General features: G+C 44.0%; 1 protein-coding gene and 1 long non-coding RNA gene across 3 annotated transcripts in view; one reads left to right on the top strand and one right to left on the bottom strand.

The window, feature by feature from the left end:
- The window catches only part of Tmc3 (transmembrane channel like 3), a 38,952-nt gene extending 14,567 nt beyond the window's left edge, over positions 1-24,385 (bottom strand). For both annotated transcript variants that reach the window (XM_031387215.1, XM_031387214.1), the window contains exons 1-13: positions 24,209-24,385; positions 22,953-23,099; positions 19,100-19,175; positions 13,586-13,667; positions 11,658-11,764; positions 10,870-10,968; positions 10,629-10,771; positions 9,075-9,222; positions 8,268-8,311; positions 5,719-5,866; positions 4,321-4,430; positions 1,427-1,505; positions 3-246 (exon numbers count right to left, since the gene is read on the bottom strand). In XM_031387215.1, the coding sequence (XP_031243075.1) occupies positions 3-246; positions 1,427-1,505; positions 4,321-4,430; positions 5,719-5,866; positions 8,268-8,311; positions 9,075-9,222; positions 10,629-10,771; positions 10,870-10,968; positions 11,658-11,764; positions 13,586-13,667; positions 19,100-19,175; positions 22,953-23,099; positions 24,209-24,297 (1,516 nt within the window). In that variant the 5' untranslated portion in view covers positions 24,298-24,385. The remainder of the gene's footprint in view (positions 1-2; positions 247-1,426; positions 1,506-4,320; positions 4,431-5,718; positions 5,867-8,267; positions 8,312-9,074; positions 9,223-10,628; positions 10,772-10,869; positions 10,969-11,657; positions 11,765-13,585; positions 13,668-19,099; positions 19,176-22,952; positions 23,100-24,208) is intronic.
- Positions 1,348-11,992, top strand: LOC116102511. Its single transcript, XR_004123206.1, has 3 exons — positions 1,348-1,590; positions 7,489-7,574; positions 11,548-11,992. It is a non-coding gene; the product is annotated as an uncharacterized LOC116102511 (long non-coding RNA).
- Positions 24,386-24,707: the final 322 nt, after the last annotated feature.

The following is a 24,707-nucleotide window of genomic DNA, read 5'->3' as shown; positions in this document are numbered from 1 at the left end:
GCCAACATAGGTCTCCCAGCACTGGCCTTGTGGGCCCTGCATGTAGGACACTGTCTTGTTGGTCTTTGTTTGTGGCATGATAGAAGTCAGAAAGCTTGTCTCTTCCATGACCCACGTGCTGGTGTTTCTCCTGAGCTCCACTCCTGACCCAGGTGTGGACCACTGCCCTTCTTCAGGCACTGTCCTGGTGGCATACAAGGTGGGAGCATCTGCCCAGTGGCTTGTGATGTTCTTAGTAGCAGCTTCCTGTTGAAAGGGGAAGGAGAGAAGGAAGGGAGAAGGAAGGAAGGAAGGTAATTTATGTGTTTCTAAGAATCCAGCTTGGACAAATGAAGGGGCGGCCACATTGCTTTGGAGGGATCATTCTCTCTCTCCAGGTGATCATTCTTCTCTCTCTTTCCCCTTCCACCCTGTCTCTTTCTCCATGTCTAGTTACAATTTTCCCTCACTCTTTGCTCCTCTCTTCTCTCCTTCCTTTCCACTTACCATTTGACTAGAGGTGACCATACTCACAAGACACCAGCTAAAACATACTGTACTCACGGTCTCCTAATGAGCACCAGAAATGGTTCTACGGTTCTAGGTGACCTCTTTTCAACCTCAAGGGAATTTTAAGTCAAGTTCACAAGGAGATTGGACTTCAGAAGGTGGTAGACTAATGCTCCAGACAGACTGCAGGTAATTTGCAGGTCAGGGCCAAGGTTGATGTGACTCTAAAGCCCTGGCTCTCTATGGCCTCTTTGTCCTATATATACCCTTTTATTTATTTATGGTATTCTTTGAGTAAACTACCCTCAGGAATCCCTCCTTATGCCTTCCTTCCCCTCCCACTCAGGTTGTCCTTGAAGGCTGAGCAGGTTGACATGAACATTAACAGCTGCTCTGTGAGTGTGGGGCTGGGACTGGAGCACAATTGGAACCATTCTGGATGAGCCTATGGCTGGCTCATCTTCCTGTGCTCATTTGAAGTGCTGTTGCAGTCTTTCTCGATGGAGTAATGATAACAAGATAGTGTGACCTAGAGAGATATGGTGGCAATAGCCCAGACTCTTATAACATCACTGTCGGGGCTGAAATTTCTCTCCACACCCTAAAAGGGCCATGGTGGTAAGATTTGGGACATATGAGACACAAATATAAGCACTAGAGGGCAAAGATGATGATGACACTGGCATAAGGACACTTTGTTGGGAGTAACTTCAAGAGACTGTCCAGTCTGGACAGTGATGGGTCAGGGGCTGTTCAATCTAAGCCTTGATGTTGGGTGGCGATCCAGTCTAGGCAGTGGCATCAGATGACTGCCCAGGTTGGATAGTAGTGGGAGGATGACTATCCAGTCTGAACAGTGATGGCAGGTATTACATAGCCTAGGCAGCTATAACAGGTACCGTTCAGTAGTGATGGCAAGTCCCATCTGGATGCTCACCTCTATGTTCATGCTGTTCACTTTGTCCAGAAGAGCAATGATCAAGCTGTAGAGATTTCCTAGATACAGTACTAGGACCCTGAAAAACACAAGCTGGCTTGAGAAACAAGAACATCATGCAGAAGACCAGAGCTGTCATTGAAAAGCCCCAGATTATTTGGCAGGTAAGATGGTTAAGTAAAGGAACTTGTTGGTTATGCCTGATTTTTGAGTTTGATCTTTGGGAGCCACATGGTGGAAAAAGAAAACTGACTTTCATAGGTTGCCCTCTGACCTCCACATGGATCACATGCATCACACAGACAAACACACACACACACACACACACACACACACACACACACACACACATACATACAGATAATGTAAAAAATAAAATAAAACTTAAGACTCATGAATCATTTAGCTTCAGCAAGTTTTAGGTGAGGTTTGGCATCTCCATCTTTCCCAGGTGATCCCATGGTAGTCTGTTAGAAACACTAGTGCAGCAGAAAGAACATGGGTTCCGTAGGGTGACATGGTGTGTGGCCCATGCCTTCTGGTCTGTAAGTTTGTTACCTAGCATCATTCCACTCAGTTCCCAGCGAGTCTATGTTACACTCTCTATTCAAGGAATGAGTGAATGGAACTGCAGAGTGCTAAGAGTTGCTCAGTCCATGAGGCTGAAAGGACCAGAAGGCCACTTTGGAGATCCCAGCACCCACCCTTGGAAGTACAGGCTGGGCTCCATAGCAGCACAGAGTGGCAGTGTTACAGTTACACCATGCAAGTAGCTGCCAGAGAGTGGAATCTGTTTCTGCAGGGTGTGCCAATCATTATAGACACAAGGTCTGTTCTTCCATTAGGGAATATTTGGGAAACACATCCTGGCATTGTCCACAATGGAGCCTTGGGTCTTATGGGAAACCTTACTAAAGAAATAAGGAGGGGAGGGGGGCTGGAGAGATTTGGCTCAATGCTTAAGAGCACTGGCTGCTCTTCCAGAGGTCCTGAGTTCAATTCCAGTTCTGTCAACCACATGGTTCTGGTGTGTCTGAAGATTGCTATGGTGTACTCATATATGTAAAAATAAATGGCCACATCATTTAAAAAAAAAGAAAAAAAATGAAGAAGATGGAAAAGGAAAGCAGTCTCTGCAGATCCTTCACTTGGTTAGTGATGTGCAAATGTGGCCACAAGTCCAGTGACCTTATCTTAAGGAGAATACTTCCACATGGAAATAAAGACTCATACATCCACACTGGCCTCTTTCATCTCTGTGGAGGGTGCAGGTGACTCCATGGATAGGCAGCTTCTCAAGTAGACACCCTTGCCACTTGCTTTTCTTCTGTAAAAGGGATCCTTCATGCATCATCCCAGAATGACCTCAGCATCTGCCTCGGCCTGTGTGGGTCACAGCCCCTCCAATGGTATGTGGTCAGTGCTAATGAAGGAAGGGGCCCAATTAGCTCTTGGCAGATCCTGGAGTTTTTCTTGGGCTCTCACTGCATCTCGGATGAAAGGTATCATGGTCTGGTAGTGAGTTAATGGAACTGAAATAATATGTCTTGCTCTTATTACCAGAATTATGCCTCATTTGTCTGGGGTTACGTCTCTCTGTGGCTCTGTTTCTGTAGTTTTGAGTATGAAAAACGAGACCAATCTGTGTAATAGGATTGCCGTTACACCAAATGCAATAATGGAATCGATTCTCCCCAGTGCCTGTGGGCAAGGAAGGATATGAGGAAGGTACTTCTCAGCCAGGCGGGATTGGTGCAGAGTGGAACAGAACACATCAGGGTGAGCCTTGTCCCAGGTCTAGCCCATGCTCTGGGGTTTTGGTCAACTCCTTGATCATTATAGTGATGGTTTTCTGTCTTTGTAGCTATAGGGTTTCATGAGTCAGGGAACTGGAGTTGCCAAGCCAAATAACACCTTTACCTATTTTAGTAAATAAAGGGCTGGCAGACAGCCCTCTGTTGATCTATCAGCTGTGGCTATTTTAATGCTCTTCCCTCAGAGGTTGGAGTCAGGATAGACATGTATGCATAGATGGCAGAATCTAAAAGACTGACTGTCCTGTAGTTTTCAGAAGATATTTACTGGCTCTGGAGTGGAAGCAATCCTTTCTCATAGTGGTCTGAAGTTTAGAGAATGTCATGAGGTGTCACAGGAGTTGGCTTGGAGAAGCCAGTGCGGATAGGATAGGGAGTAACTGATCATGTTTCTGATATCTCCTATACCACGCTTACCAACACATGAGTTGAAGTGGAGTAGACAGAACCTCAGGGAAGAAAAGCAGCTTTTCAGAAAGATATCCACAAAGCCCTTGCTAGACATGAATGTGGCTCTCTCAAGGAGGCAGTCTTGGGATGTTCCCTTGAACACGGTCTTCTCAGGCCACATTTGGTTATGACATCTACTGTGGCAGCTGTTGGCTGTCTTGGTACAGCTCATACCATCCATTATGCAGCGTTACTAGCAGAGCACAAGCTGTCTCCCTCATGTCTGGCAAACAGTGAGGGTCTATATCACCACTCAGTCTAACCACAGAGAATTCAATCATGAGGAAAACAAGACATGTATTCCATCATCTTGCTGCTCATTTGTGTCACCTTTTCCTGCCTGTGTCTCCCTCTTGCTCCCTGCCCCTCATCCTCTTCTTTCTCTGCTTCCTCTTTCGCACTACCTATAATTCCAGCTGTGTTACAGGGGCACTATTCTGTTCCCTCCTGCTCTGACTCCACTCCTTTCATTACTACTGCCCCCAGATTTCCTTGAGCAATGTCCCTAGGGGAAGCTCTATTCTAAGTGTGGAGAAGCAGCAGCATGCCCTAGCTCTGCAGTGGTTCAGTCCCTCTGTAGGTGGCTGATGGGTGAGCCACCTTGGGGCTCTTCCCACCAGGATGCTCTACCTTGCTAACTGGAAGCGCAGTGTTGTCCGTGGGTGGTACATCTCCAAGGCAGCGATGAGATCAAAGGCAGATGGTGCTAGCATGGTGACAAGGGAGACCACCACGCTTACCTATGGAGAGAGTATAGGATCCTCAAGTCCCTCTTCTCTCAACCACATTTGATTTTGTATTTGGCTACCTGCCAATGTAAATGGTAGTTAACAGGGACACTGAGCTCCTGTTTAGAAAACTCCCCAAGTCTCTCTTAGAGTTATTCCCTTTTTCAGGCTACCACCACTCCATCATGGGTTTGTTCCTTTCTGGAACTCTCTGTTAGGGTCATGAGGATACCTACATGTGCTTTCTGGGCCTTGGTTGCATTTCTGTCCCATTTACCAATCACTACCTCATTGTATTTATACTTCCCTGACCTTGGTTGGAAGATGGAAATAATTGCTATTATTATGATCGGAAAGGGGAAGGCAGAGAGGTAATTGAATATCCCTCTGTACACAGGGGATTAATTATCTGGAGAACCATGCCTGGTTCTTGTTTGTCTGGACTTAAGGGAAAAGAAAGGCGAGTTTAAGCTGGCACATAAAATGTCTGAGCTAAATTAAGAAATAATTTCTGAACAGATGTTTGAAAATCTGCCATTTTATAAATGTGCAAAAAGGTGCCAATATACTTAACTCACATAAATTGTATAAAATACAAGGACATGTGAGAAAGACTACCTGGTATAATCTCAGATTCTAGGAAATGATTGTGCACAGGTGAACACACACAGAATAGATGTATGCCCATCTAACTGCTTTTAAAATGGTTATTATTTTTAATCAGAGTAATATGAATGATGTTTTGAAGTTATTTTTGTCTTTCAAATCTTGGCAGGTAAATTGGGCCAAACATTCAGGACAACAGTTGCCATTATTAGAAATTATAAAATTCTCCCTAATCTTCGACTTGGTAATTTTTTATTTATGGGCAGGTTGCTCAGTACATAAGCAGTTTATGTGGCTGGTTCTGGAAACACCTAAGAGCTGGATAGAAGCAGCTGGTGGGATTTAAAGCACATACAGTGAGTGGGTCAGTACAGTCACCAATGCAGGTCTGTGGGTGGAGCTCATGCCAAAGGATGTGGATACAAAGGAACAGACGTGAGCACAGCAAAAATGAACCATAAGGATCAGTATGAGCCCCCGGAGGAGTTCTTAAGTTAAGATCTTCCTAGTTATTCAACCAGTACTTGATAGTACTGGAGCTGAAGACCCTAGTCCCTACTCTAGAACTAGCAGTCTGTACTCGTTTCTAGAGATATTTCAGTCTAGTTCACTAAAGAAGCAGAGAGGAGGCAATGCTGTCATCCCCATTAAAGTGTACCTGCTTTAGAGAACATAGCTGTTAGTCACTGGGTACCTCATTTTTTTCCCAAAGTGTCAGCTCCTTCTTCGACTGCTCCAGCTTCTGGGACCGGTCCACCACAAAGTAGATGAGATAGATGCTTCCAGCCAGTGAGAGGAGCACCAGGATGTTGGCAATGATCCTCAAGCAGATAGTTACTGCCCTGCAGAGAGAAGCAGTACCCAGATGCAGATGGAAGAACTCGAGAGGGGCCTTTCCCCTGCTGGGGGCCTCTTTGCTTCCTCTGCCTCCAACTTCTCACTTTCTGAGAGATAAACAGAGTTGTAAATTTGGCCAGACATCAGCTTGGAATTAAGAAACCATCCAACACTGGTTTTAGGATGCAAGTCTGTAGGTTTTAGTTTGAAGTGTGATGCTTAAAATTGAAGTCCTACAGAGCCAGAGAAATGATTCAGCTGTGAAGTGCTGGCCATGCAGGCATGAGGACCTGAGTTCAGATTGTGAGAAGCAGCATTTAAAATATGCCAGGCAAGATGGAGTGTACATGTAGCCCAAGTACCTGGTTTTGGGGAGGCAGAGATAGGCAGATCCCTGAAACTCATTGGCCAGTGAGTCTAGTCAAATTGATGAGTTTTGGATTCAGTGAGAGACCCTGTCTTAAACCATAAAGGTAGAAAGGCATTGAGGAAAAATGATCAATATATACTTCTGGCATCCATACACACACACACACACACACACACACACACACACACACACACACTTTAGAGTCCTGGGAAGCACTATATGCTTCACATAAAGTTTCCAGCAGAAGAATGGGGAGGGGAGAAAGACTGGTCTCATCTTCCAGATGACAGTTGAGGGCCCTGCCCATCATTCCATACCATGAGCCCCAGGGGAGCCCATGGGTACTGTCTCCTACAGCATACTTATTCTGTGGATAAGGGTATATGAGTGTGGACCAGGACCCTATTGTGTAATTCCCAGGGCAGCGGTGGGGTAGTTAGCCTACGTACAAGCAAGCTTGCCCATCTCTGCCTGGAGAAAGATGATTTGAAGGTGCACACAGAATCGAGCCATTCCTCCCTAAGTCCTACTGCAGGGGAGCTTGGGCAGGTCAAGATATTTCCTTTTATGCACATTTTTGCCCTTCATTGGCATGAAAAGAAACCGGTTCCTAAATGAGATGGTGAATGACATCTTTCAGGTAAAAAAGGAAAACATAACGTGCTAGATAGCATGGTTATTCCCTGCTCTGGAAGGGAAACACCATAGACTCTGAACTGTGTGTGTGGAGCACTGGGGTAGAAGATACTGAGAGAGCTAGGTTCATCAGTGTCATCCTCCTGCCTCCAGAGCACACAGTTATCATCGCCAGGATCATAGTATGCACAAGGCACCAGTTAGGAGGAATGCCATGTTGCAGGGAACACAAAACCTGGCTCTCTATGGCCAAGCCCCTGGCATTCTTCCTGATGATCACAGCTGTAAAAGCAACATGGCCCTTGAGTGAAGTGGCAAAACGATAGTTTCTTCTTCCTCTGCATCTCCCCTGGTCCAGAGTACCTGCTGCATCTCTGTCTTCCTCTGAGCAACAGAATGAGGACCAGGGGCTGTGGAAGAAGAGTGAGAAAACTCATTCCCCCTGGGTCCACCAGTAATGAATTGTTGCATAAAACCTCTTGGATCTAGAATAAACTTAAAGGTGGCTATCATTTTCAAATTCCAGAGATCATTTAAATAATTTGATTAGATATGCTAAAGACACAGACTCTGTATCCTACTGCCAGGGATCTTAATCTGAACTGATGTTGTTTCTTTCAGAGGCTGCAGATGACTATGGTGGGCTTGTTCTCTGCCCCTGAGAGGCCTGCTGGAACCTATCCTGCCATTTCACTGGAGAGGAAAATGTAGGTCAAAAAGGTTGTGAGTTAGCTTACTGGGTTACTGGGGTTTATGTAAGGGAGGGCTGGAACCCATCCTTCCCAGCTGCCCGTGTATAGCTCTTCCTAGCTCTGCCCCTGCTCCCACCATTCCCAGTAGCCAGCAGACACATAGAAGGACTATAAAACCAGCAGGAACATGAAGCAGATGAGCATGCCTGTCTTAAGGAGGGCGGGGCCACGGCCCCTTCATGGCAGTGCCCTCCTATTCCACTGGGTCTTTGTTTAGAGCTATCACGACAAACCTGGCCCCCAGGAGGTCATCTCTGAAGCCTATGGGTGTGAATGGGATGTTCCTTGTGTCTTAGGAACTCAGAGATTTGTTTCTAAATAAATTAGTCCTAACTATACTCATGTGTTTCCTTCACTTTGCAAAGTAGAAATTATTACTAAAATCAGCCATTTTATTATGTAAATCAAAGAACAGGAAACTGGTCCATCTAAGACCTCCTGTCCAGTTTCAGCAAGTTCTGCAAGAGGAAGCACTCCCAAAGGCTGCTGTGGAAAAAGAACGAGATCCCCCAGGTTGTGTTACTAAGGAGACTGGCATCAAGAGGAAAGGATAGCTGTGTAACAATTGTGAAGATAAGATATGGACAATTTCATAATTTCTGGTACCAACTGAGGCAAAAATTAATGAATGAGCATATCAATACTTACATATTTTTGTTTTTTTTCTTTTCTTGTTCTTCCAGTATGGCTTCCTTGAAGGAAAAAAATACATATAGCATAAGGACTTAGCCTTATAACCAATTATAACCACTAGGAATAATGTATCTAACTGGGCCTGATGGCCCACGCTGTGATCCTAACCCTTAGGAGGACCAAGACTTTAGGGTCATGCGTGGCTACATAGTAAGTGTGTGCTAGTCCGGTTCTAAAAACAAAAACAAACCAGCACCACCAACAACAAAGATCCCCACTCTATTATCTTAATTCTTATCTTCAATGTCTGTGACTTTCTTCTGTAAGTTTCTATTGATAGTAATAGATTAAATATCAATGATCTAGTAGTCAATAATGCAAAATAATTGGAGAGTGAGAAGAAAGATGGAGAAAAGGGGCTGTGATATTTTGAATCATGGAAATATTTCCTCCTCAAAATAAGGTTTCCCTTAATTGCCTATGACACTCAGATGACCCAAATCTCTGATTTTGATCATATTTACCTCTAAGCTAAAAAGCTTATACTCATAATGTAGAAGTATTTATTCATGTATAGGTTTTAGCAATCCATTGTGTAAATTATTAAAAATACACAAATCAGAATTTTAAGACAATGGAACAAGGCACAGAAATAAAAAGACGTTTTGCATTTTTGTTCCCACATCCTATGGGCTCTTGCCTTTCATTTTCGATCTGCGTCTGTTGCCCTGGGCCTGGGACGGAAGAGAGCAGTGCGGGCTCTGCCAGCAGGGGGCGCTGACTGTCTTGCTGCCGGGACTCCATAGCACCGCCTTCACTTACCCTAATGCTGTTCAGGATGGCAGCTGTTTTGCTTTCTGCAGCCTCTGGGTTCCCAATGAGGTAATCCCAGGCACAAAACACCCGCCAGCAGAAGGTGTAGTTTTCATTGGAAGCACTGGCTAGGCTGGTGCGGGAGTTCTTAGCCATCCTGCAAGAGAGCCTCTAGTGAAGTCACAGGAGCTTGTCTCAGGGAGGAGATCACCTCCTCCGAAGTGCCAAACCTGACATGGAGCCTTTGTGCGACCTGGGCAAAGCTGTCCTTTGACACAGCTCCTCAGTTCCTATTTGGCAAGCGGAGTACTGGCTGGACTTTAACCATAGTTGGCCCCTCAGCCCATCCTTTACCTATGTGGGAATGGCAACGGTAATTATCTCATGAGTCTGCCGTGTGATCCCACACCACCAGCACTGTGGTGCTCAGCAGCAGTTCAGATGTGCCTGTCCCAGGAGGTATCATGTCTGCAGCTGTGATGGCAAAGTCTTCGCCTGCTCTCTGGACTGAAGCTGTGTTCCTGAAGTTTCTGCCTGTGGTAACTCCTCCCTACGTGATCCTCAAAACTACTGAATCCCTTCTCTACAGGACACTCACATATTTTAAAGCAGATGATCCCTCCTTCTCTGTGCTTTAGGCTGTCTCTCCAGTAATAAACCTTGGTTTTCTTCCCGTTACATTTCTTGTTCTCTCATCTGCTCCGAGTTGATTTTAAAGAATAACACCTAGTAAAGGGTAGAAATTGTTCTGGAGGGATCTTGAGGCCACCAGGAGCTAAGGTGGAGAGCCTTCAGTCAATGGAAGAGCCCTTCCAAGTCACTGTACATTTCTTCAAGGTTTGTGGGTTTGCCTATTTAGCACTTCTAAGTGCACTTCGCTGCCCAGGCAGTAGGGGGCGTGGCAATGGTGAAAGAGCAAAATAGACCAAAGGCAAGAGATAGGTAAGGAAGGCCAGGCTTTCCCTAAGCTCTTTTGTCAACTCTGCATGTCCCCCCACCCCCTACCCTGACTCCCTAGCTTCACCCAGAAGCATAGAATGTTAACCTGGAAGGGAGCCTGGTATTTTTCTGAGCCGATGTGTGCACAGAGGAAAAGTGAGTTACCATAGGGCTCTGGGTGAAGTTGGTGGAGCTCACGGTGGTACACTGCAGGACTCATAACTCTAGCCAGTTTTTTTTTCTTTTATACTGTGACACGCTTCCCCCCACCCCCACCACCACCAACGACAAACAGTGGACATCAGTGGCATGCTTTACCACCTGGTTACAGAAACACACACAAGCTGTGTGCGTTCTCCCGCCTGTAGTCACTTCGATGTCACTGATCATATCTTATTTGTGCAGCTATGGCATTGTCTCAACCAGACACCTCACAGAGTCTTGCACAAAGTAGTCAGTGTACAGTAAGTGCTGGCTAAATTTAGTATAACTCCGAGTCTTGGTCTCTTCCTCTATAAAATGGCTCTAGTGGCTCGAGACTTTAACGGGGCTATGGGAAGGAGGTAAGGCCTCACATGTTCTAACCTAACACCTGACATGGTCTTGAAAAACAGACAGTCATACTTTTTTAAGAGTATGATGAAGCTGTAAGCAAACACCGCCATTCCCACCAGGAAATATGCCAAGGGCAGGCGGTAGCCAGCTCTCCCGATCCGCCTCTCTCTTCCGTAGTATCCGTAGAACAGGACAGAGTACTGAAGGTAGCCCTGTAAGGAGAACAGAGTTGTTTCTGATTCCTAGATCTCAGAACAGTATCCCTTTCAGCTCTCCTTCAAGATCTGTGTATAGTCAACATTAGCCTTACCCCCAGGGACCAGACAGTGTCCAAGTCCTGTGCAGACGCGACCTGCTCCTGGGGGATGGTCTTGCTGGCTGTACTTCCAAAGGGCTGGCCTGCGATTAGCTGGTGAGAGAGGAAGGATAGACATGTTTCTTTGGGCTAGGGGGACCAGATAAAAGAAATGGTGAATCCCCATGTGTCTGTCGAGATGCCCCAATGGTATTTCTAGGGATTTTGGTAGACTTTAGCTTGATTCTCTTCCACAAGAAATTAATATGTGCCTGATTTTTCCTTAGTCTGATATGTGCCTGCCTGCACTGTTACTGTGTAAACCCATTTGAAAGAAATGCAAGTGGCTTCTGTGGCTACATCATTGAGGTCCCTGGACCTCTTATTCCCTGAGGAAGTGAATGGCTCTGTTGTTTATAAGGACGGAGTTTACTTGGAATACTGGGTAGACAAACTACTACGTGGGCCAAATACACTGTCACCTCTTCTTATATGACCCGAGAGAGATGGTTATGAATGGTTTTTATATCATTGCACTGTTGGGAAAAATAATCAAAAGAAAAAATATATGCATGATATGAAATTCAGATTTCAGCTACCCTCACTGGTCTCTGCCACACCTTCTTTTGCGACACACGGACACTGTGCGTAGTGGTGACTAAATCTGATAAAATTCCCTGTGTTCTTTTGCAGAAAGTTGGCCATGTTCTTCCTAGTGTGACAGTGAGGGCAGTAGGTTATGAGGGCACCTGCCTCTCCCTCAGGCTTTGAACCTCCGGCCTCGCTCCTGGGACAACACTTACCTCAGGAAGGACAACAAAGGCACCAGTCATCACTGTGAGCACTATGTTAATTCCAAATAACCACCTCAGGAAGATGAAGTAGGAGGCCACACCAGATCCAAAGTGACCTATGGGAAGACAACAGAGAGTGGCTCTCTCTGCTCAGCCCTCACAGCACAGAGAGCTTTGTCACTCACCTTCACCAGCAGCACACACAGGAAGAGTGATGTCACATGGTAACCCTTCCCCCACCCCACCGTTGGTTGCTTAGCTGGGTCAGCACCCTGTGCCTGGTCCCTGGTTCTGTATACAGAAAGACCAGCTCTAGTTGACCCAAACCCTGACAACCTCCCCAGTGCTGTACCCATTTGAATATACGGAGTCAAACTTACTAACTCAGGTGTCAGGAGACTTGCATCTGCTATTCTCCTGTTTGCATTAGTTTACATATTCCAAGGTTTCTCCAAAGTCCTTTGTCTTAATTTCAACATGGAAACTATCGTGGTGTGAACTGGAGAAGCCAGATAAAGGGTACGTAAAAACTCTGTAATGTTCTGCATTCACACCCTTCCTCTCAAAGATAAGAGAACATTTAACTCCATTGAAATATCAGAAATGATTTTTCTAACTTCCTATCTAGCTTTTGATTTTGTTTTTAATGTATATGAGAGCTATTTTCTGAGGCTGGAGGGATGGCTCAGCAGGTGAGAACATTAGCTGCTCTTACAGAGCATGGGTATGATTCTCAGCATCCCCATGGTGGTTCACAACCACTCCACTTCCAGACACCCTCTGCTGGCCTCTGTGGGAAGTACACACATGTGGTGCACAGACACATACGTGTAAGAGACACATCTTTACACTTGAAAGCAAACAAATCTTTAAAAAGTATTTTCCAATAGTTAAATTAAAAAGCAGTTTTTCTAGATAGTTTCCCACTTCACTTTTATGATTAAACAGGTCTTCATTTATTATATCTTCTTTAGTGATTTTTATGATTTCTGACCATACATTCATATATTTAATAGAATATTAAAATGACAGAACTAGATTTACACTTTGAAACCACAGCATCTACAGCATGCTTTCTATTGACTCCAGTAACATCTGGATGCAGAAGTAACAACGGGATACATTCCTGCTTCTGCAATGTTTGCCTAATCCTTTGAATGTTGGCCAGTCTCTCCACTATGCCGTGCTTCCCTGCTGTTTGGATGTTTAGTGTTCCATCATGTATTTTATTCTAACCTTTTGCTCATGCAGTTTCTTGAGAATATTTTCTTACTCCCATCTCCCAATTTATCTCTTGGATGTTTTTCTTCTTGCATTTTCTCACCATTTGATCATGGACTCTAAGCAATACATTGAGAATATTTGTGGGATTGCGTTAAACATGGAAACTGACTTTTGGGAAAGTCTACAACTTGAAATAAATGTTCTCCTATCTCTTCACAAGAACATCACTATCGTGGCTCCAACTTCATGCTTTCACTTTGGGACTTTAAAAAGTTTGTTCACTCTTCTGTGTGTTGGGGAGGAGAAAGAGATTTGGGGTATGATCAATTAATTTTTAATATGTATTTTCTGAATTCTTACAGTCTTTTCTATAAAAGCACACACTTTTTATGTTTATATCTTGAAGTTACCATTTTACTTACCCTTACAGTTTTTCATTGATCATTCAGAGTTTGCTGTCTGAGTGAATGAATGTACTAGGAATGAGCATGGAGCCCTGGAGGACTGTGGAAAGGCAACACAGGGACTCTGTCCATCCTGGGAGGTGAGGAGGGCACCAGGTCTTCCTCTGAGTCCCACATGAGTAGAGCCTCTAGCTGTACAAACGCCCTGGGCTGACACTACTCCATAATGGCCAAGGATCACCAGAGGTCTCAGGCTGCATGCTAGCCCCAGTTGCACATCACCCCTGCAGTCCTCCAGTGGATACTCACTCTCAATTTTCTTTATTCTCATTTCCCAGGGGATGAAGATGACCACAAAGTTACAGGCCAGACGGGCGAATTTCCGCCAGAGCTAGACAGGAGAAGCCATGATTAGAAAACTTCTCATTTATAACCTTGGTAATAGAGAGGGCTCTGGGGTGGACTCTGGGTGGAGGAGGGGCTCCTGGAGACATCCACAGAACCTTTAATTATAGTTTCTCAGATTACTAAGTATCTCTAAGTCAAAGCAGCCCCTTATCTCCCCTGTGTCCTGACCAGGTGGTATACATCTGCTTTGGACTGTGAGCTATGGGGTCTGTATTCCTTTTTGGAGGCAGAATCTCATAAATTCCAGGCTGGGTTCAAATTCATCATGTATCCAAGGATAACCTTGAACTTCTGATTTTGCTGTCTCTACCTCTGAAGTGGACCCCATCACAGCCAGTTTGATGTGATGCTAATTGAGATCAGGGCTTTGCACATCCTCGGCAACCATTCTACCAACTGAGCTACATCCTAACCCTGTGATCTATAATCTTTTGGGACACAGTCTGTCCTATTCATGGGATGAGGACCTAGGAAAGTGGAGATCTCATTAGGAATGATGATGATGCTCCTTTGACCCAGCCACAGACCCTTAGTAGCTCTGCGAGTGGAGCCTACTCGGTCTGACTCACCAGTCCCTCCGATGATTCTACCTGCACCCCAGTTCAGAGACCAAAAATCTAGAATCCTCCTTGAAAATAAGCTCCACTCCAGGTGCATCTGTGTCCTATGAGATACATCCTAGCCTCTGTCCTGACTGAAGCTGCCAGGAATAAACTTGAGAATTTTGTCTGTGGACTTACCCACCTGCCAAAAGTATGAAATCATTATTCTTTTTCTCAGAGGAGAGTAAATCAGACTGTGGCCCATGCCGGCTCTGCTCTCCAGCAAAATGGAAAGGTTGTGCATTCTAACACACAAACAGTCCGGGTTTGTGCTGGAAGCAAATGATATCATTGCACAAGGAAGAGCCACAAATGTAATTACTGCATTCTCAACTGTAAGACAGCACACGGTCCTGACACAGACTCACAGGATAATGTCATTCTGGATGTATCTGCTAAGGCCAGACGGCTGCCTGCACATGGAAGTCTGAGTTGTATCAGAAGTTCGAATTGTCTTTAGCTCCTGGTTTGAGAACCAAGCCAAAGACAGACATTATTCCTACGAGCCATCATAAGACCGCATATGAGTAGCCAGGAAGAAATACATCTGTCTCTGAATTCTCCTTGTTAGGGTCACTGGTCTCTCTTGCATCTTTCTTATGTCTGCCTGGCATCATCTGCACAGAAAATACAAGCTTTCTGATCCCAGGAGGCAGGTAGGCTCAAACATCCTTCATCAAAGGCCTGGGCTTAGTAAACATCAAGAATCCTCACTGCTTTAAAGCCCTAAACTCTAAGAAGCACAGGAGAAATCCAGAGATCTGTCTGAGTTCTAGTTTTCCTTGTACATCTGTCTTGCCATGAGCCCCCAGAAAGTTCTTGTCTTTCTATGAGCAGCCATTGGCTTATCTGTAGAAGGAGCAGTGAGAAAGAGCAGTCTTTTCCCTAATTAATAGTCTGAGGATTTCAGTGCACGAAACAGGCTAGCTCTGTAGGTGAGAGATGCCCTTCCCACCAGTGTAAAGGTTGAAAAGCCAGATTGTCTATACTTGAGTGGACTTTGGTAATAACAGCCTTGCCTAGAAGGGCTTCCTAGAGGCAGGAAGGGGTGGAGAGTTGTGGGATGCTGTCTTCCAGGCACAGCTTGCCTACTGCACTCTCTCACTCTTGGCAACCTTGCATACCTGTAGGACTCAGCCTGTCAATATGCCTGGAGGAGAAAGGAAGGATTTAACCAGCCCCTGCCCCTCCTCCAGGAGTTCCAGACAACTGAAGACTGCTAATGGAGTGGATAACAAGAGGCTGCTCCTCTTCCTTGGCATCTATAGGCAGTTAATGACTGCTGGGGTGAGTGGCACCCAGCCTTTCCCCTCATTTTTAATTAACTAAGAACTTCAGCACACAAAATGCTAGCTCTGTAGGTGAGAGATGCAATTTCCCTGCCTGTGCAAGGCTTGAAAAGCCAGATTCCCTATACTCACATGGTATTTGGTAATGTAGAAGAGCTTTCCAGAGCCAGAGGAAAAGGTGGAGGGTTGTGTGTGACAATGTCTTCCATGATGTTGCTACTAGAAAGTTGCCTGTGCTCCCACAAATAACTCCCAACCCATGTTCATCATGTAAGTGAACTTAATTAAACTTGCTGATTTGTGAACAGACAGCAAGCAGACACGAGAGGAGATGGACTATTCAGGGACATGAAGGGGATCGGTGGGAGTGCAAGGGGGACAAGAGAGTAGTGGCAGGTGACTATGATCCAAAGATTTCATATACATTCCTGAAAATGTCACAGTGAAACCCATATATACATAACTAGCATGTGATAATAATAGAAACAGATGTGATTGGAAGAGGTGATATTGATGATCTTCATTAGGGAAGGCATGGGAAAAATATGCCATGCTTGTTTGATGATTGCTCTCAACCCCCAGAGCAGAAGATTAGAGAATTGGGACTGAGTCAAGGTCCAAAAAAAACCAATGAAAAGCAAATGGAAAGAGCTCGCCAGGATTGGATGAACCAGGATATAACCGTGGGCTGGGCTGGCTGCATTTTGGTGACTCTATTTTGGTTAGAATATTCTGGGAATCGGTAAGTTTGGGTTACTTGATAAATTGTTTACTTAGTGAAATTTGTCACTTATGTTGGTAAGGGAAGCTCTTGACCACCTGAGATATCTATATACCTGGCATAACCGTTCTAACAGTATGGTATGTCCTGAGAAGTATGCTCACTTCCAACAAGCCTGGAGTCCCTCGGCTGTGTTTTCTTGCAGTGGAGACAGTAAGCAGGACAAGTGTCAGCTGGGGAAGAGTTTGGATCCCTGTACGGGGAGGGTAGCCACAAACCATCCCGTGCCCTAGTCAGGCTGGGTGGGAGGCTCTTTCATGGACAGAAGTTGGGATGCTCTAGCTTCTAAGGATGCCCCTGAGCTGAGGCTGAATGAGTGCGAAACCATATTTAACAAACAAACTGGAGCAAGTAGCTACCATCTCTATGCCCCAAACTAAACTTAACTGGAAGAAGATGTCCTTTGCTCAGGCATAGGCAATGCTAAATGGGCTGGGGATGCAAGCCCTGGGCAGTGGTTTCAGTGAGAAATGAACCCCGCAGGCTCAGGTATTTGAACACTTGGTCCTCAGTTAGTGGTGCTGGCTGGGGACTATGCAGCCTTGATGGAAGAGGTAGGGCCACAGGAAGCATGAGTTACAAGTGTCAGCCTCACCCTACTTCCACTTTGTTGTGTGCCTTGTGCTTGTGACTAGGCACGCATCCCTTAGCTTTCTGCTCTGGCTACCTGCCACCATCTCTCCCTTGCTACTATAGACACTCACTTTGGAACTGAAACCCCAAACAAACACTTCCATAAGCAGCTTTTGTGTCTGGTGTTTATCACAGCAATGGGAAAGTAACTAATACCCGCAGTGAGAACTAGATAATTTCCAAGTAGGGGCAGGGATTTTGGGTTACCCGTTTTTGTTACAAAACTCTTCTGATAAGTCAGAATGCCTTTCATGTAACTGATGTTCATTTTTTTTTTTTAATGCTTGTTAGTCAGAGTTTTGCTTTGCAGCCAGGTTAGCCTCAAACTCGAAATATTTCAGTCTTAGTCTCCCAAGTATAGACATGTGCCACCACATCTAGCCTGCTAATGTAGTTTCACCTTAAATAAGATTATGCTCTTTATCCATAATGAATTTGATGGTGCTAAAAATACTAATGCCTTTTCATATATATATATATACATATATGTATATACATATATATCTGTGTGTATATATATATATAGTGTGTATATATACATATATGTGTATATGTGTATATACATATATATGTATGTGTGTATATATATGTTTATATGTATATATCTTCATATGTGTATGTTTATATATATATATATATATACATAAATATACTGTCTGAAGTCAAGTAATTAAAGGTCTTGTATTATTTAAAACCCTTTCCCCATGGCATCTCATGTGGTTTATAGAAACTAGCAGAAAGCTAGAAGCACATGAGAACATAGAAATACAATTGCATTCTGCATGTTTAGCTCACCAACTCCCTCTCAGTGCAGCTGGTATAAGGAGCCAGAAGTTATTTTGCTCATAAAACAAAAAAGATCCTCTGAAGAGTAAGAAGAGTGAATACCAAGGCCTAACTTTGGAGGATTTTTAAAAATCATTTTTAGACATCTAAAGTTAATAAATTTTGTTTTAGAAAATTTAATAAGAGTCTATAATTTTCCTGTTAAATTAATAAACTTAAAATATAACATTCAAGATTTGTGTAGATGTAATAAGGTCAGGCTAATTATTTTATTATTTATATGAAGATGTAAATGTTAAGACTTTTGGAAAGTAAATTGTAATATTTACTATGAATCAACCCCCTCCAAACAAAAGCAACAATAACAACAACAACAACAAAACCCCACAAAACAAAAGATAAAAACTAACCAACCAACCAACCCCAAACAATCCCAATTCAAATGTTTTCTAGGTGGATTATAACTTTTACATTTAACCTAAATATGAAGTTAAAATGACAAAAATCTGCACATGACAAACATGTTCTTTGTAGAGTTAATAACAAGGGAAATAAGCAACTTAAATATCTACCAGCAGCCAAATAACAAAACCAAAAGATATTTTGTGATGGAATATTAAACAAACAGTTTAAAATGATAAACATAGATGCAATAGATCAATATAAAAATATTTAAGGTTTTCAGCAGGAAAAAAAAAACAAGGAAAAGGTATTGTCTTTATGATGAAGTAAAAGTTATGTATTTTTATAATGGCATTAAATGGGATTTAAGATTAAAATATCTTTTTTGGAATACTAAGTTGGGATGGGTAGGCATAGACATGATTTTTTTTCTGTGTTTTTTGAAGATATGACATCTCATTGATGATGGGAAATTTCATAATATTCTCAATTCTGGTTTTAGCTATCTGATTAGGAAAGAGGCTAATCCACTCCCCTAGCTTGAATTCTTAGATAAGAGATGGAATTTTTCCTAAATCTCTCTAGGTGTGAGTATTTACAATGCTACAGCCAGACATAGGGATGAAGCAAGTGAAATGCATTTATAGGGCTGAGTCACGAAGGCTGCCGGATAATTCTCACAAAGATTTTCCTTTTCCCAATAAACTAGACTTATTTATATTACACAACTGATAACTGGTGGTCCCCAGAACTGAGAGCCAGGTTTGGTGTTTGAACCTGCTGTTAATGGTGATTAATGGTGTTAATGGTTTGAACCTACAGTTGTTAATGGTGGATACTCCTAAGTATGCATCTTGACTGGGTCATGGGTTCCAGAGACAACCAGCAGGGAGGCCCGCCATGCTTCATGTGTGCTCTTTACCTCTGCTCCTGCTGCTTGGTAGCCTCGAGTCCTGGTCAGCCTGCCTTCAAACTTCAGCACAATCTCCTTTGCTCGTCTGAGAGAAGAAAAACATAAAGTGACCCCAACTTTACCACCGCAGGAAAGGAACACCAAATGGTACAGGAGTAGAATTAAAATATTTCATTTCCTGTCCTTTGATAACAAGAAAATAAATGCTTTTAAAGCTATTTTTTTTTAAAGGGGCCAGAGAGATGGCTCAGCAGTTAAGAGTGGCTTGCTGCTCTTTTGTAGACTGGAGTTCTGTTCGACATCTATAATTCCAGTTCCAGTGGATTAGATGCCCGGTTATGACCTCCACAGACACCTGTACACACACACACACACACACACACACACACACACACACACACACTCCTTCAAACTGCCTTATTATTTATGTGGTTGTACTACTTGGAAATAATGAATTCATACCAGTTACTTATGGTTCACTGTGTCAAAGTGCATCCTAGGTTCGCGGCTAGCTGGGGATCACAGGCTTTGGGTATTCTGATAGCAGCTACCATATCTTAGCTCCTCTACTTGACAGCTTGCCTCTTCCAGGCATTTCCTTTTATTACATTTCTTGAGTTTTTATTTTTATTTTATGTGAATGAGTGTTTGCCGGCATGGATATCTGTGTACCACACAAAGGCAGTACCAGTGAAGGGCAGGGAGTCAAATCTCTGGGACTGGAGTTACAGAGCATGGCAAACTGCCACGTATGCACTGGGAACTGACCCAGGTCCTCTGGAAGGTCACTGTCTTTCCAGGCCCGTCTAGTCAGTTCTTTAGTAGTAAAGCCTTACCTACCTTCAAGGACCCTGCTTCAAGGAAGGAATGCTGTCAAGTTAATTAGTGTAACAAAGTTGTGTGTATACAAGCCGTGAACCCAATCCAGTCTTGACAAATGACCGACACACAGATCACTCTATTGAGTTGACCTGAGATCTCCACTTCAATGTTTTGTCTTTTTTCTTTCTTTCCCCATCTTTTCCCCACCCCTCTCTCTGGAACTCACTCTGTAGACCAGGCTGGCTTCAAACTCAGAGACCCAGTTGTCTCTGCCTCCCAAGTGCTGGGATGAAAGAGATGTGCTTTAAAAACAGACAGAAATTAAAATTGGAGAAATGAGTTGGTTAATAAAATGCTTTGCTTGCAAGCATGAAAACATGAGTTCAATCTTCAAAATCTACATAAAAATCCAGGTGTGATGGTGACCACTTGGAATTTCAGTACTGGAAACAGGCAAGCCAACCTAGCCTGATTGGTGAGGCAAGTACCTGACAAGCCAGACACCTTGTCTCATTAAATGAGGTGGGAAGAGTCCTGAGGCATGCTACTAGAGGTTGTCCTCTAGCTTCTGGTATGTAGACAGATATGTACCTGTACGCTCCCTCTCTCCTTCTCCCTCCCCTTGTCCCTGCCCCTCCCCTCTCCCTCCCTCTCTCTCTTTCTCCAAACACACACACACACACACACACACACACACACACACACACACACGAACATGCAGGTGCAGATGTACATACATACAATAGACTGAATCTGTTGGGAAAGTTATGGTTAAAACAATAACCCAATGAATAAACAAGATTGAATGTAGGGGTTAACCTTACAAGCTGGGTTGATGCCAGAGGCTCTTAGAGATGCACAGCATTCAAATAATCTAATGATACATAACCCCAAGGCAGAGACACTCCTCCCTTCCTGATGACCAGCCTCTCTGTTGGGTTACACTCACAGTTAAAGAGCTCATTTCCTCTCCGTCAGTCAGCTCATTGGTTTGGCAAGTCTATTTAATAAACTATTCCTGTATGTGTCTTTCCTAAACCCTCCTGATAATACCCACTGGAGGTAAGTCCTTTAGGAGACACATGGGACAAGTCAATTCCTGTTTCTCCAGAAAAGGTGACCTCCCCAAATCATTCCTTTACCAAATTCTGAGTTTTAGACTTGTCCCACTATTTTATTTTTGTTGAGATTGTGTCATGTGTGGCCCAGGATGGTCTTGAACTTGCTATACAATCAAGGGTGGCCTTGAACCAACCCATCCTCCTGTCTATTCAATAATACTTTCATTATTGTAGTCCACCACACACACTGGCTCTATTCTGATCAACAGAACAAGTACAGAAATGAGGGGGCACCCTCTATACACACACACACACACACACACACACACACACACACACACACGGCACACTTTTGTAAAAAATTAAAACACCACAGAAGTCAAAATAGCAAGTAATTTCATAGTCTCATTTGTAACTGTGTTCCCTGCATGGATTTTCTGCACTTTTATTTTGGGTCAAGGACAGTGGAATAGAAACAGGAAAACAGTTGTCCTGGAAGGGCTCCCTACTCAATAAATATGACCCAGCTTGCCAAGATGAACTGATGGAGAAGAGTGGGCTCGGTGGTGGAGGGTGAGAGGTGTGGAGAGATGAAGAGTAGGTACACATGCCCAGGCCCCGTAACAGGAAGCAAGTGTGTGCTGTGTCCTCACAGACAGGTAGCCTGCTGCTGGTGGGGTCACTCCTGGTTTCTAAGCAGTCAGGCTTCAGTGCCTTCAGCACCCTACACAGGCACCAGGATCAGCCTCAGCAGGTCCAATTAGTGAAGCTGAGATTTTCAAGGTAAAGGGCAAGAGATGTAGGTCACAAGGGGATGACAAAGGAGCCTTGCCGTCAGCCTGAGGAACGGCCTGTGTCTGCTCATTTTGGAACTCTGGTGAGTCAGAAGGTGTGACTGAATTCACCAGACACCTGGATTTGTGTTTTATTCCTGAAGTCATCTGAAAGAATGGTTGATCTGTTCTTGTCTCAGTACTATAAGGATTTATTTTGGGGCTGGGGAGATGGCTCAAAGGAGTGAACCACTTACTGTATTAGCATGGGAAACTGGGGTTGGAAACCCATCCCAGGGAAAAGCTGGGCACAGTAGCACCTTCTCAGTAGTATTTGAATTCAAGGAGGGAATCTGCCTTCAAAGTATAAGCGCTTGACTATGACTGAGACAGACTCTCTAATGGACTCAAAATATCCTAATAACCTGGCTTCCTGAAGAGATTTCCTTCCCGAGGGAGATAAAAGCAAGGAAGTGAAATGGATGTCTCTTTGATTCTGGCTCTTGCCCTGTCTCCTGTGAGCTTCGAGACAATGTGAAAATCTAGTGTTTGGAAAAGAGATGGGCAACTCCAAACTCTACTAACACAACATAATATAATACTACATCACACCACACCACTCACACACACACACAGATGTGCATATGCACATACCACACATATAAGTATACACACACCATACACACCACACCACACATATACACACCACACACAGAGACATGCATATACACACACCACACATGTAAGTGTATATACACACACCACACACACAGATGTGCATATGCACACACCACACATATAAGTGTATTCATACACACCATACACAACACACTCACATACCACACACACACACACACAGACATGCATATGCACACACCACCCATGTAAGTGTATACACACATACCACATATACACACATAATACCACACACATATACACACATGCACACATACCACACACAATACTCTCATACACACACCACACTCACACACACTCAAACACATATCTCACACTCATACACAAACCACACATACAGCACACACACACACACAAGCACACATGCACATTCACAGGTACTGTAACAGCTATGTCTAGATGGTCCCACCAAGCATCTTTGGGACTTCGCTGAGTCAGACGCAGGATGGTCACAGTTCTTAGATCACATATTCACTCTTTTCAGTGACTGCTGTGGAGGTCCTTCCTTACCTCAGTGCTCGTAGCTTCTGCCCCATGGTCCAGGGTCTGCAGCGGATATTTGCCATGAGATCTTTCTGAAACTGTATGTTCTGGAAGATTTGTTCTGGATCACTGCTATCTCCTGTTTCGTCAGCATTAAAGCTGTCATCGGAGTTACTGAATGGAAAAGGGGTGTCATGGAGGAAACCTGATTACAGAAGTGCTTCCAGCAAAGGGCATCTTTCTTGTATAACTTCTGCATCTCACTGTCCCAGGGTCATCTGCAGTGTGTGTGTGTCTATAGACTGACAGGATTTGGTAGTGTCAGCAGTCCTTATAAACTCATTTGTGGATTCTATCACTTCAGTGGTCAGTGAAAAAGAATGACTTCTCAAGGCAAGAGATTGTAAAGGAGAAAGGAAAAGAGAAATTCCCACTTTTGATTCCACTCTTGAGGAGCAATAGTTTTAAGAAGGGACACAATGCCATCTATAGGTTCACTGAGATGACAAACAAAGCTTAGAGACACAATTCCCCTTCTTCCACTCTAAAAGTAAAACAAATAAATAATAAACACGAGCCTGTGTCGCCTGGAGATGCCTCTGTTGTGTTCATTTTAAACACAAGACAAGAGGCATAAGAGGCAGGCAGTGGTTTTTACAAACAACAGCAACAGCAACAATAACAATAACAACAACAACGACAAAAAATGAGTTAAATGACAGCATTAGGCAAACTCCTCAGGGCATAGCTACTGTGTAGAACAATTTTTCAACATTTAACAGGGCCTTTCTTCCATAGTAATTCTTCATATGTAACTCAATAATTTTTTTAAGGAGGAGAGGAATAATCTATGGCTTTTGCAAGAGAACATATTTCCTCTAATTTTGATCAGGATGTCTTTTATTTCCTCAAAGGAAAATTTCTCTAGAATCAGAGGATGTTCCAGTATTTAACAGAAAATATTCCTGAAAAACACCTAAGACGTTCAGTTCTTATCCTCGCCCACATCTCCGTTATCAGAAGCGTTTTCCAGCAGACACCTGATTTATCAGAAGCGGCAGATGTCTTGTCTGCTCTCTTCTGACGCTAGCAATTGAGGAAACAGGAAGAAGCAGATGAAGCCCATGTGTGGAATTGGCGGGCAACAAAATAAGTGCAGGATACAGGCTTTAGAGCTGGGCGCTTGCACCTGTTTCCTTCTCTGAGCATTGCTGTGCCACCCTAGTTCCAAATGACCCCAGAGAAGTAAGTTTCTGCACTGGAGAACCCAAAAGGTTACTCACCCGAGAAGCATGGAGTCCTGATAGAGGTAGCGCTGGCTGGCATTTCTCCGGATGCTTCTGTAGCGCTGGGATGCCTTTGAGGTTTTCATGAGGCCTGATCTGCAGCCAGTGGTCCCTAGGGATAGCCAGGGAATTGGAAAGCCTTGATTTTACAGGCAGGGGTCTGTTCCAAATGAGCAGTCTGAAAGAGGCCTGCAGAGTTGACCTGCTCTTCTTCCTCAGAAGCAGGAGCAAATGTCTGCCTGCATCTGGTGCTGAGGGCACAAAAGCCAGGAGGCCAGCCAGGGTCATACATATGTAACAGTGAGGTGGGTGTACCCACATTGATTGGCTAAGATCTGGACAGTTGGAGGCGTGGCCCAGTGGCCTAGGGATGTCTTGGTTCTTCCTAAAGTCCATCATCAATCTCTTGGGCCCAGATAGGGCTCAAAGACTTGCAAACTCCTCTACATCTTACTACAGCTGACAGTCATTAAACACTTTGGGAGCATAGGAGGCA

This window comes from Mastomys coucha, unplaced genomic scaffold (assembly GCF_008632895.1).
Source record: "Mastomys coucha isolate ucsf_1 unplaced genomic scaffold, UCSF_Mcou_1 pScaffold21, whole genome shotgun sequence".
Classification (NCBI taxonomy): Eukaryota; Metazoa; Chordata; class Mammalia; order Rodentia; family Muridae; genus Mastomys; species Mastomys coucha.
This window is presented reverse-complemented; position numbering and strand designations above follow the sequence as displayed.